At 41.4% G+C, this 13475-nt stretch overlaps 1 protein-coding gene across 8 annotated transcripts in view; it reads right to left on the bottom strand.

Moving 5' to 3' along the window:
* jak1 (Janus kinase 1) overlaps nucleotides 1–13475 on the bottom strand; it is a 149109-nt gene that overhangs the window by 13334 nt on the left and 122300 nt on the right. For all 8 annotated transcript variants that reach the window (XM_068037304.1, XM_068037307.1, XM_068037305.1 and 5 more), the window contains 6 exons: nucleotides 11308–11460; nucleotides 10378–10465; nucleotides 8212–8345; nucleotides 6308–6443; nucleotides 4780–4931; nucleotides 533–686 (listed from right to left, as the gene is read on the bottom strand). In XM_068037304.1, the coding sequence (XP_067893405.1) occupies nucleotides 533–686; nucleotides 4780–4931; nucleotides 6308–6443; nucleotides 8212–8345; nucleotides 10378–10465; nucleotides 11308–11460 (817 nt within the window). The remainder of the gene's footprint in view (nucleotides 1–532; nucleotides 687–4779; nucleotides 4932–6307; nucleotides 6444–8211; nucleotides 8346–10377; nucleotides 10466–11307; nucleotides 11461–13475) is intronic.

Here is a 13475-nt window from a genome sequence, read left to right as displayed (position 1 = left end):
CAATCCCAAGCAATATTGTGCTCAAGGGAAAGTTTCAGCCAGGCTTAAACATACAGCACTGTGGAATGATGAGAAGCGTGTCGGTGCGTGTGATTACTCGCAAAGTGACTTGATTGCAATCATATCACTGTGGGTAATTCCCAGGTCAAGGACAAATTCTTCTATACAGGAACAAGAAAAATCTATTGGGCCAATAGTTCTTTAAATCAGTTCTGTTTTGGTGGTGCCTTTTCACTTCTTGTATAGAAGATCAGAAAATTCTGCCTCCTAATAGAGTTCCTCTGCCTTCCTTTGCTACAGAATAAGAGGAGCAGAAACAACACTGAATTTTGGTCAGTCAACATATAAGTGCAAGGCAGGCCATCAGAGGAGTTTCCGGGGCACTTGGAGTAATAAGTGTTGTAAGGAACCAGGTGAAAGAGAGAGGGCTGCAAATGTCCCTCATCATAATATGTGCACCGCTGGCTTACATTGAAACAAATTGCTTTAGGCTATATGCAGAAAAATTCTTTCTGACATTGCAGTCTCTTACTCTGCTCTTGCAGTTTGTTGATCTCTCTCATGATGGCCCTGAAGAATGGTCGCTCAGGTGGATTGTAGGTCATGCATTGTTGCATTAGCTCAGCCAGTTCCTTACAGGAGGATGGGGGGGTTAGCTTACACCGAGCCTCATAGAATCTCTCTTTCTGTGTCACAACCAAACAGAAAAACATTTCATTATATGTACATGACATGTTTTAGGCACAAAAAATGCAGGACACCACCATGTTTAAAAAAAGATGGAGAAAAAATGAGATAAATAAATAAATTAGGTGATGCCAATCTTGAGTTTTAAAAGTCCGGAAATTATAGGAGAAGGGAAGTTTGTGGAAGACCAGTTTGACAAAAACAGAAGTTTCTCCTTTTAGGCTTGTATATAGTTACCAACGCTGCTGTATCCCCCAGTTAAAATGGATTTGGCCTCTCTTATTTATAATTGTAGGTGCACCCACTGTCGCTGAGTCAAAATCCTGGAACTCCCTCCCTAACAGCACTGTGGGTGTACTTAAACCACATGGACTGCAATGGTTCAAGAATGTGGCTCACCACCTGCTCAAGGGCAATTAGGGATGGGCAATAAATGCTGGCCTTTCCAGTGACACATCCCAAGAATGATTTTTTTTTAAACCCACAGATAAGACTGCAACTTGTATGCATTAACCTGTTTCCCTCCTCCAAAGCTACCTTCCAGTATGTTTCCCATAGAGTAGCTTTGTTTTATTTCAAAATTCAGTTTTACAAAGGAAATAAACTGCCTATCTGGCTCTGTGCCTCTATCTTTGTGTCTACGCCTGTCTGTATGCATGCCTGTCTATGACTCCATGTGTAGTTTACTTTGTGTGTATATATGCATGCAAACATGTGTGCCTCTAATTGTGTCTGTGTGTGTGTGTCTGCGTGCACAGCTTTACTCTGCGTGTGTGTCTCATTCTCTGCTTCTGTTTTAGATGTTGGAATTTAGCAACTGTGTCTCAGGCTAATTAGTTAGCTTCAAAATTCACTGGGCTTTTTTTGATAATTGAAGTAACATTACAAAAAGAAAGGTGCACTCTTTAAACTTGACCCCAGTACCTCTCATGCAATTTCTGAAGTTTCTATAAGATAAAACAAAGGCTACAGCAGAAGCATAGTCAGAACAATGTTCCTTTTTCTATGTCACTGACACAGAAATGCATTAAAAATAAACAATCAATATTAATTTTATCTCAGTAAAGCTCCCAAAAGTAAAAACATTAATGAAGACATTAAAAGACAGAAAGAGCAATTCAATTAATAAATTTAATCTTATTATGAAATAAGTATTTATTTTATTTCAGTTAAACTCTTATTTTAGGCATAGAAATTTCAGCAATTGGCAAAAAAAGACATTAAAAAAATGCTGAACACATTTAGAACTAAGAACCCTGGCAGCCAAATGTCACAAAATGTTATGCAAACATACGAATTAGGAGCAGGAGTAGGCCAGTTGGCCCCTCGAGCCTGCCCCGTCATTCACAGAACCGTTACAGTGAAGAAGGCCATTCAGCCCATCATTTCTGCCCTGGATCTCTGAAAGAGCAATCCCCTCAGTTCCATTCCTGTACGCCAAGGTCTAGGTCATTAATATATATCAGGGAAAGCAAGGGTCCCAACAATGATCCCTGGGGAACTCCACTACAAACCTTCCTTCAGCCTGAAAACATCCATTAACCACTACTCTTTCTTTTCTGTCACTCAGCCAATTTCGTATCCATGTTGCTACCATCCCTTTTATTCCATGAGCTACAAGTTTGCTCTCGTCTGTTGTGTGGCACTGTATCAAACGCCTTTTGAAAGTCCATGTACACCACATCAACAGCATTGCCCTCATCAATCCTCTCTATTACCTCCTCAAAAAAGTCATGGCGGATCTGATTGTGACCTCAACTCCACATTCCCGCCTATGGCCGATAACCATGACTCCATTGCCTTTTGAGGGAGAGTTCCAAAGACTCACAATCCTCTGAGAGAAAAAATTTCTCCTCATCTCTGTCTTAAATAGGCAACCCCTCATTTTTTTTTTTTTTAAACAGTGACCCCTAGTTTGAGATTCTTCCACAAGAGGAAACATCCTTTCCACATCGACCTTGTGTAGACCCCTCAGGATCTTATATGTTTCAATCAATTTGCCTGTTACTCTTCTAAAATCCGACAGATACAAGCCTAGCCTGTCCAATCTTTCCTCATAAGACAGCTCGCCCATTGCAGGTATTAATCTAGTAAACCTCCTCTGAGCTGCTTCCAACTGCTTACATCCTTCCTTAAATAAGGAGACCAATACTGTACACAGTACTCCAGATGTGGTCTCACCAATGCCCTGTATAGCCATATAGTTCAATTCTCCTCACAATAAACTATAACATTCTATTAGCTTTCCTAATTACGTGCTGTACCTGCATACTAACGTTTTGCGATTCATGCACTAGTACACCTCTGCATCTCAGAGCTCTGCAATCTCTCATTATTTAGATAATAAGCTTCATTTTTATTCTTCCTGCCAAAATGGACAATTTCACATTTTCCCACATTATACTCCATTTGCCAGATTATTGCCCACTCACTTAACCTATCTATATTCCTTTGTACCCTCCTTATGTCCTCTTCACAACTTATTTTTCCACCTATCTTTGTGTCATCAGCAAATTTAGCAACCATACCATTGTTCCCTTCATCCAAGTCATTCATGTCAATTTTAAAAAGTTGAGGCCCCAGCACTGATCCCTGTGGCACGCCACTCATTACATCCTGCCAACCAGAAAATGGCCCATTTATGCCTATTCTCTGTTTCCTGTTAGCTAGCCAATCATCTATCCATGCCAATATGTTACCCCCTACCCCATGAGCTTTTATTTTCCACAATAACTTTTGATGTGGCACCTTATCAAATGCCTTCTGGAACTCTAAGTATAGTACATCCACCAGTTCCCCTTTATCCTCAGCACATGTTACTTCTTCAACGAACTCCAATAAATTGGTTAAATATGATTTCCCTTTCACAAAACCATGGTGACTCTGCCTCATTACCTTGAATTTTTTTTTAACTGCCCTGCTATAACATCTTTAATAATAACTTCTAACATTTTCCCTAAGACAAATGTTAAGCTAATTGGCCTGTAGTTTCCCGCTTTCTGTCTCCCTTTTTGAATAAAGGAGTTACATTTGCTATTTTCAAATCTAACGGAATCTTCCCCGAATCTAGGGAATTTTGGAAAATTAAAACTAAAGCATCAACTATCTCACTAGCCACTTCTTTTAAGACCCGAGGATGAAATCCATCAGGACCCAGGGACTTGTCAGCCCGCAGCTCCAATAATTTGCTCAATTATGTTTAAAGGTTGACACAGTAAGTGTGACAAAAATGTGACAAAAGGAACTCAAGTTTTTTTAATTCATTCATGGGATGTGGGCGTCGCTGGCTAGGCCAGCATATATTGCCCATCCATAATTGCACTTGAGAAGGTGGTGAGCTGCCTTCTTGAACTGCTGCAGTCCATGGGAGGTAGGTACACCCACAGTGATGTTAGGAAGGGAGTTCCAGGATTTTGACCCAGTGACAGCGAAGGTACGGTGATATAGTTCCAAGTCAGGATGGTGTGTGACTTCGAGCGCAACTTGCAGGTGGTGGTGTTCCCATGCATTTGCTGCCCATGTCCTTCTAGTTGGTAGAGGTCGTGGGTTTGGAAGGTGCTGTCTAAGGAGCTTTGCTGCATTGCTGCAGTGCATCTTGTAGATGGTACACACTGCTGCCACTGTGCGTCGGTGATGGAGGGAATGAATGCTTGAGGATGGGGTGCCAATCAAGTGGGCTGCTTTGTCCTGGATGGTGTTGAGCATCTTGTGTGTTGTTGGAGCTACACCCATCCAGGGAAGTGGAGAGTATTCCATCACACTCCTGACTTGTGCTTTGTAGATGGTGGACAGGCTTTGGGGAGTCAGGAGGTGAGTTACTCGCCTCAGGATTCCTAGCCTCTGACCTGCTCTTGTAGCCATGGCTACTCCAATTCAGTTTCTGGTCAATGGTAGCCCCTAGGATGCTGATAGTGGGGGATGGTAATGCCATTGAAAGTCAAGGGGAGATGGTTAGATACTCTCTTGTTGGAGATGGTCATTGCCTGGCACTTGTGTGGCGCGAATGTTACTGGCACAGACTTAATTACATTTTTATAGAAGAGACAGAGAAGCAAGGGAGAGCACATGATATGTTCCATATAATTTAAATACCTCTGCCAGGCTCCGATCCTTTAGAGGTACTTCTCCATTATAGCAGATGGCCCACAGGGTTGTCCCAAAACTCCATTTGTCAGTAGCAATGCTTAAGTTTTTGGAGTCTTCTACACATTCTGGAGCAATCCATGGAATGCGCTCTACACGTTCTAGAACAGTAAGAAGCATAAACTATGAAATACCTGGAGAGTATGTTGCTACAGAGTTCCTTCTTGACCCTAATTCAAAGCCTGCAAAATCTAGAATTTTTCTCCAAGCTGAAGATTATTGAATTAGTTCAAATATGCATCAGGAAGCTGGTAAATTGTCTGCCTATTTAACACAGATTTAAGGAATATCACTCTCCTCTGAAAGCATTGACTCATGCTCGAGTATGATTCCATAGATGCCAATTTTTCTTCCGTACCCCAAACAGCCTTCTTAAGTCTGTGAGCTCAGACAATAAGTGTTGCCAGGCTATTCGACTACGTTGGGATTAGAAGTCGGACACTTCAAAGCAGTAATAAAAACAGAAAATGCAGGAAATAATAAGCAGGTCTGGCAGCACCTGTGGAAAGGGAAACCCAGTTAACGTTTCAGGTCTGTGACCTTTCATCAGGGTTCTGATGAAAGGTAACACAGTTTCTATCTCCACAGATGCTGCTGAATATTTCCAGCACTTTCTGTTTTTATTTCAGATTTCCAGTATCCGCAGTATTTTGCTTTTATTTTAAAGCAATGGCTGTTGATCAAGAGCTGAAATCCTGCCTCATTTTGGCCCTCCTCAGCACAGGGACACTGAGGCCAATTGTAATGAGTCTATTGCCAACTGGGCTGAGTTCAGCTAATGGCATAGACCAGGGACTAATCTTTAGTAAATAATATTACCAATTGGGACCGTGTCCAGTGCTTCCTCTGCTGGGGTTGAGAGTAGAAATTGCACCAGGTGCAATCCACATCCCATGATACAATTTGAGTGGCACAGCATACTAGTCAGGGGGCATTGTGCTAATCCAAACAAAATAATTTTACTTTTAATTCATGCCAATCACCATGACCATAATGAATCTTTGCGGGATCAAGGGACCACAGCCCTGAGCCACAGTCAATGCTTTCCATTACCTCCAGAATCTTCGACTCACCCTTCCTATTCTTCCAACCTAAAGTCAAGCCTCAAGCTGAGCCTTGGTCTTGTCCACACCCTGAACCTTTGCCCATACCTGCCATTCCATACCAGGGCCCCCAGACATCATCCTGGAGTCTTTCCTCACCTTAAGCCTCAACCTCAGCCTAAAGCCTCCACCTAAATCTGCTTCCCTCACACCCCATTGCAGCAGAGCCAAAGCCTTTAGCCTATAAGTAACCTCACAGGAGATGTACTACTTTTCTATAAAATTGTAAATAAGGGGTATATTTTCCTTTGTTTATTTTAGCTTAAAAAAAGGCAGTGTTCCCTCTTTTATACTCCATAACAATTCATTTCTTACCTAAAATTGTAAACTTAGGAAATTGTATATCTAAGTTTCTAAAATTCTGGAAATATTACCTTCTCTGGACAACACCATTATGGGAACTCCTGGGTCACTCAGTTTGATAAAAGGGCCTCCATCATTTTCAATCCCTTGTCTTGCCAGCAAAATATTTTTTGTACATACATTCCCATGCACTAAATTCTTGTCCTCCTGTTCACAAAAAATATCCATGTTAGCTCAATAGTTGATACTTAAAATGATTAAAAGTTACCAATTTATCTCCGCATGGATTAATAATTATGTAAGAAATCATGATCTTGTATAACTCACTCCAAATCACCTCTTTTCCACCTACCTAATCTTTAGTTCTGTAGAAACACTTCATGGTCCTCAAAGGCAATCGAACAACATTGCAAAATATTCATCCATCCCATAGCTCTACTATTCAAACCTGGCATGCTGCCCCTACCACAGATACACAAGTGAGGGAAGCATCATGTCCCACCAAGCATAAAGACAGTCTGCTGCACTGGCCTGCTTTCTTGTTTCACTGAAGTGAAACTTCACCTTACATCAGGGGCCAGTTTCATCGAAAATAGCTACTCCCAGACCTTCTTTAGTCAACAGGTCTAGAGCATAAAATAGGTAAGATATGACTGAGAGAGACTAACAATATACAAATATTTCTCTTTTTAGCATTTATGATTAAACATGCGGCACAGTGGCACAGTGGTGGGGCGGCACAGTGGTTAGCACCGCAGCCTCACAGCTCCAGGGACCCGGGTTCGATTCTGGATACTGCCTGTGCGGAGTTTGCAAGTTCACCCTGTGACCGCGTCGGTTTTCGCCGGGTGCTCCAGTTTCCTGCCAAAGACTTGCTTGTTGATAGGTAAATTGGCCATTGTAAATTGCCCCTAGTGTAGGTAGGTGGTAGGGAATATGGGATTACTGCAGGGTTAGTATAAATGGGTGGTGGTTGGTCGGCACAGACTTGGTGGGCAGAAGGGCCTGTTTCAGTGCTGTATCTCTAAATAAATAAATAAATAAATGCAGTTTAATTACATAGAAATTACAACTCAGAAATAAAGACCAACCAGTCCATGTTGGGTATTTCTTCCACATGATCAGTAGTCTGACTCCTATGTTCTCACCATGTTCTCATATCCCTTTAATCAATCACCTATCACATATTCTTAAAAGTTGGCATGGCCTCTGCTTCAATCACTAACTCCACACTCCACTGACTCATAGTTGTCTGTAAAGGAAAGTTTCTTCTGTTCGCTGTGCTAAATAACTTAAATGTAATCTTCTATCTATCACTCCCAGTTCTAGAGCCCTCAATTACTGATAATAGTCTGTTTCTATGTATGCTGTCCCATCACTTTTGTAATTTTAAACATCCCTATCAAATCATCCTGGAATCTCCTCAAACAAAAACAACCCAAAGTTTTCCAAGTTTTTCTTCATATTTGTATTTCCTGATACGCAGCATCTTCATGAATCTGTGCTCTACCCTCACTATAGCTTCAGTATCCTTCATACAGAGTGGAGCTCAAAACTGCACTCAATACTCCAACTGTGGTCTTACTAAGGTTTTATACAGATTCACCAATTATATCTCGACTTTTATATTCTATACCTTTTAATATAAAATCCAGTATTCCATTAGTTTTTTTTATGGTCTTATCCACTTGAGTTGCTGCTTTTAATGCCCTGTGAACCTGAAACTCCAAATCTCTCAGCCCTTCTACATCACCCAACTTAGAGTAGCTTTTCTTTTTTTAACCAAAATGTATCATCTCACTGTTACTAATACTGAATTCTATCTGTCACACTTTTGTTCATTCCACTATCATATCAATATTCCCCTGTTTTAGTCCTCAGAATCCTTTAGACTATACTGTTCACTTGTTGTAATTTTGATGCTACAGTATCCAAGCATATGTACATTTTAAAAGAGAGAACACTGCAATCTTACCAGATAGCTCAATGCACTTGCCAGCTGTTTAGCAACCAGAAATTTCCAGGGTGTGCTATTTGAAAGATGTTCACTCTTTCGATGCATAAACAAATCAAGTGGTCCAAACTCAACCAATTCTTCAACCATGATATCTAGAAAAATGAAGAAATAAATGTAATTTGCATTCTCACTTTCATACTTGTCTCCCTTCCTTTTAGTTAGAGATAGATTCCAGGGATCATAAAGGGAAATTGTAATTTTTGGATTGGCACTTAATTCCTAAAGATATATACGCACTTATTAATGTGTCTTATTTAACTTTTGTTAACATGTTTTATACTGCTGGTTAGAGGCAGTCTGAGAGCAGCCAATTTAAGCACAATTGACCTGAATGTGGCATCATTAAACTCTACTCCAGTGGCATCATGAAAGAGGACAACAATCTTTATTCAGGTACAAACTGTCTGCATCCAACCTATCTCTAGCCAGCCATAATAATAAGGTGAGATATTAATAAATATATAGATATTTCACTTTAAACATCAGGAATTACAAACAATTTAGTATAATATATGTTTTCTTTTGGACCTCCGAAATATGGTCGATCAGCATCTGCTCAAATCAAACAGTAGTAACCAGCTTGAACATTAGTAACAAAGAGCTGACAGGATAATTAATTCTACACTAACATTAAAAATTATGAAAAAAAAATGAAGTTTAAAATTTTAGACCACTGGACTTTGTGTGTACTTTTAAAATTTGAAGCTACATGGGCTACAATTATACTGCACCAGGTATGAAACCCAATCGGTGCCAGATGTCCTAGAGGTGGTATAACATTGTCCACAATCAGATTGTGAACTGATAAGTTATGCCAACAATTTTGTGTTGCTACACCTCTAAGAACATTCTAAGTACAATAAATTGCTTGCACTGAAATCTTACATCAAACAAAATGTTTGGATACATTATAGTGTTCAATAAACACTATAGTTTTGAACCTAATTACTTTTCTTATCTCATCAAGAGGTGGTATGGTATTATTGTGGAATGGAACACATTTCCATTTTGGGCATGAATGCCAGCATTGAGAACTCCCTTTTTAAGTATAGCACAAGTTAAAACCTATTTTGCCTCGAGAATTTACCTCAGTCAAAATACAGAAAAATACTTCCTACAGTACGATTGTGCTATTTTTACATGTCTGCACTGTGGCTAACTTGTGGACACTAAGTGAGATTACCAAATTAGTTCCATCTTCTACCATTGGAACTAACACCCAGCAGAGTGAATGAGAACAGTAGCATGGTGGTTATGTTACAGGATTAGGAATCCAGAGGCCTGGATTAATGATCCAGAGACATGAATTCAAATCCCATCATGGCAGTTGGGAATTTAAACCCTGCTAACTAAATAAATCTGGAATAAAAAGCTAGTACCAGGAATGGTGACCACATAACAATCAGATTGTCATAAAAATCCATCTAGTTCACGAGTATCCTTTAGGGAAGAAAATCTGCCTGCCTTACCCAGTCTGGCCTTATTTGACTCCAGCAATGTGGTTGACTCTTAACTGCCCTCTGAAATGGCCTAGCAAGCCCCTTAGGTAGCTCACCGCCACCTTCTTGAGGACAATTAAGAGTGGGCAATAAATGCCAACCTTATCAGCAGCACCACATCCGTGAATGAATTTTTTTTTTTTAAACTGGGTCAAGACCAATGCACAGTGGCGCAGTGGTTAGCACTGCAGCCTCACAGCTCCAGGGACCCGGGTTCGATTCTGGGTACTGCCTGTGCGGAGTTTGCAAGTTCTCCCTGTGTCTGCATGGGTTTTCCCCGGGTGCTCCGGTTTCCTCCCACAGCCAAAGACTTGCAGGTTGATAGGTAAATTGGCTGTTGTAAATTGCCCCTAGTGTAGGTAGGTGATAGGGAATATGGGATTACTGTAGGGTTAGTAAAAATGGGTGGTTGTTGGTCGGCACAGACTCAGTGGGCCGAAGGGCCTGTTTCAGTGCTGTATCTCTAAATAAATAAAAATAAATTGATTTCATATGGCACACACAAGACAGGGGTTTTTTAATCCAGTTCAGATGTATTAGGCGAAAGTTTCAGAGCTGACTGTACAGTGAACTAACCAATTATGTCATCCTGGCCCCAGTAATTACCAAACAAAATGTTACTTACTTTCCAGATCTCGAACACAGACGCCATGTAAGAGTACAATGTGCTTATGCGAAACCTGCCTCATCATACTAGCTGTCTCAAAGAAAGCCTGTGAAGAAAATACCATTTATTAGTAAAATATACAAAACTGGAGACTAACCCTCAAATGGGTAGGTTCACTCTCCCAGGACTGATTGGTTTTCTGTAACCACAGCTCATGCAGTGCAATGCTGAAAAAAATTGTTATGGTAAAACTACTTAAACATCAGGAATAGCTTTAATATTATAAAGCTAGGGTTCGAGGACTGGAAGAGGTTATAGATATAGGGAAAGATGAGGTCATGGTGGAATTTAACACAAGGAGTGGATTTTGAAATTTGAGTCAGTGCAGAACCGGGAGTGAATGTGGAGCAGCAAAGACATGAAGTGATGAGCGAATGAGATTTGATGCAGGATATACGGTCAGCAGAGTTTTGGATGAGGGGACAGGAGGGCAGCCAGAAAAGCATTGGAATAATTGAGTCTGGAGGTGATAAAGGCATGAATTTCAACAGCATATACTCGAATGTAGGGGTGGAGGCAGGCAATGTCATGGAGGTGAATGTAGGCAGTCTGTTTGAAGGAAGGATTTGATTTGAAACTCAATTCAGGATTAAACGGGACTTTGAGATTGCAAATAGCCTGGATTCCTATAGTTAAATTGTTCATTAATCTTCCTTCTCTTGGCTTCCACTGTTGTTTTGGAAATGAGAGAAAATTTTGAAAGATTGAATGTTAACTGACTACCAAGTTTTAAAGACTTTTTTTTCAGCCAATCCAGAAATGGGACTGATTTGTGGAGTGTCTTACATGTGAAAACCCGAAAGAAGGGGTTACTCGTAGAAAATTAATTCCAAAAGATCTTACTGAATCCAAACAAAGTTGCTGCAGTGCAACACAGTTCCAGCTTACCAGTGAGATGTCTCTGTGACTGGGATCGAGGATCTTGAGGACAACCCGGATGTCTTTCGCATTGTAGAAACTTCCATTCTCCTCATCATCATCGTTGTAATTCAGTGTCCCAGAATAAATGCTTGTTCTGGTTCCTCTTCCAAGGTGTTCAAGCTGGCATTGGGTATAAATCAGTTAAATATATGGTTCATCAGACCAGATGCCAAACTACACACACACATCCACACACTATAACAAAGTCTGTGAACACACATTGTTGCTACCTTTCAGCAATAAAATAAATTGGGAAGTGGAAACAAATTGAGAAGTGAAAAGGCTGATTTAGATCAGCAGCTGTTAGGCATATAAAAGCAAAACAGCAGAATGGGATATTGGAGCACCTAATAAATAGTGCGACTGAGTGATAGGATGTTGGGTTGACTTCCCCTTCTGCCGAGTTTCTGATCTCAGTTTTGCACCTGCAATAATTGGCCCAATGGTTCAGTGAATAAATACTGAGTATTGTACTGTGACATAGAGACATGGAAGGACATAATTTCAACTCCTGGTCTAGTTTGAATTAGCGGATCTCAGCTATGCCAATGGTTGGAGGTGCTAACTGATCTCAGCAGCCCTGGACATTGGAGGTTAAAAGAAAGTCAGCCAGGATATCCATTGTTATTCATTATCAGGAAACCATTGACAGGAAATGCACACGTGCAAACACTTGGTGAGGACAGGATCAGAATCAGCTGTGATGGGTCCCAGTGTCAAAAAGCACAGCAAATTTATTATCCAGGCTCACATATTAAGAAGAGACTGGAGACAGAGCAATAGAGAGAGAGAGGAGCACGGCGGGAGTGGAGGTTTAAAAAGCATGCCAAAAGCCCAGAGTTGGAGACAGAGACAGAGCGGGTGAGAGAAGGAGCAGCACCGCGGGAGCGGGGGTTTAAAAAGTGCGCCAAAGGCCCAGAGTTGGCGACAGAGTCAGAGTGAGAGAGAGAGGAGCATGGCGGGAGCGGAGGTTTAAAAAGCACGCCAAAAACCCAGAGTTGGAGACCTCAGACAGAGCGAGAGAGAGGAGCACAGCGGCAGCAGAGGTTTAAAAAGCATGCCAAAAGCCCAGAGTTAGAGACAGAGACAGGGCGAGAGAGAGGAGCATGGCGGGAGCAGAAGTTTAAAAAGCATGCCAAAAGCCCAGAGTCGGAGATCGGAGACAGAGCGAGAGAGAGAGAGGAGCACAGTGGGAGCGGAACATGGAAAAAAAAAAATCGAGAAGTGATATCAGAGTGATGTCACAATCAACAGTGAGAGCAGGGAAACAGAGAGCCGCTAGGGTGAGTAAACAGGTAAGCTTTTAATTTAATTTAAATCAAACATAGCATCAAACATCACAGGCAAGCAGGTAGGTCATTGGTTTGGGAAGAAGCTACCTGTTTGGTGAGTATCTGGTAAGTGATTAAGTTCTATTCTAATCCTAACGTTTAATCCGAATGTTTAAAATAGTAAAGGAACTAGTGGTAAACTTCATAAAATATATATTAAAAAAAGGAAAATTAAATAAATAATTGAATAAAATAATTAAGTAGTTAATTAAAACACATTAAGGATGGCAAGACAGGTGATGTGTCACAGCTGCAGCATGTGGGAGCTCCTGGATGCCGGTGTGATCCAGGGCAAACACGTCTGCAGTATGTTTTTGCAGCACAAAGAGCATTGGCGTAGAGTCATTGAACTGGAGTCCGAGCTGCAGACACTGCGACACATCAGGGAGGGGGCAAGTTACCTGACCAGGAAGCGGTCACACCCCTTAGTAAGGGTCTTCTGATTTGGTCAGTAGTCGGGGACAGGAGAGTGTGGCTGCAGCTGAGGCAGGCAAGGGGACCCAGAAGGCAGGAGTGCAGGAGCCTCAGTCTTTGCAATTGTCCAGCAGGTTTGAGGTTCTTTCAGCTTGTTTGGATGAGAGTGGGGGCTGCAGGGTGGATGAGCAACCTGACCATGGCACCACGGTACAGGAAGCCATACAAGTGGAGGGAGAGAAAAGGAATGTAGTGGTAGTAGGGGACAGTATAGTTAGAGGGATTGACACTGTTCTCTGCAGTAAAGAGTGAGAGTCTAGACGGCTGTGTTGCCTCCCCGGTGCCAGGGTTCGGGACATCTGCTCAGGGCTGGAGAGGAACTTACAGTGG

Source organism: Heterodontus francisci, chromosome 8 (assembly GCF_036365525.1).
Source record: "Heterodontus francisci isolate sHetFra1 chromosome 8, sHetFra1.hap1, whole genome shotgun sequence".
NCBI lineage: Eukaryota > Metazoa > Chordata > Chondrichthyes > Heterodontiformes > Heterodontidae > Heterodontus > Heterodontus francisci.
The sequence above is the reverse complement of the archived record's forward strand: the minus strand, read 5'-3'. Positions and strand labels throughout refer to the sequence as shown.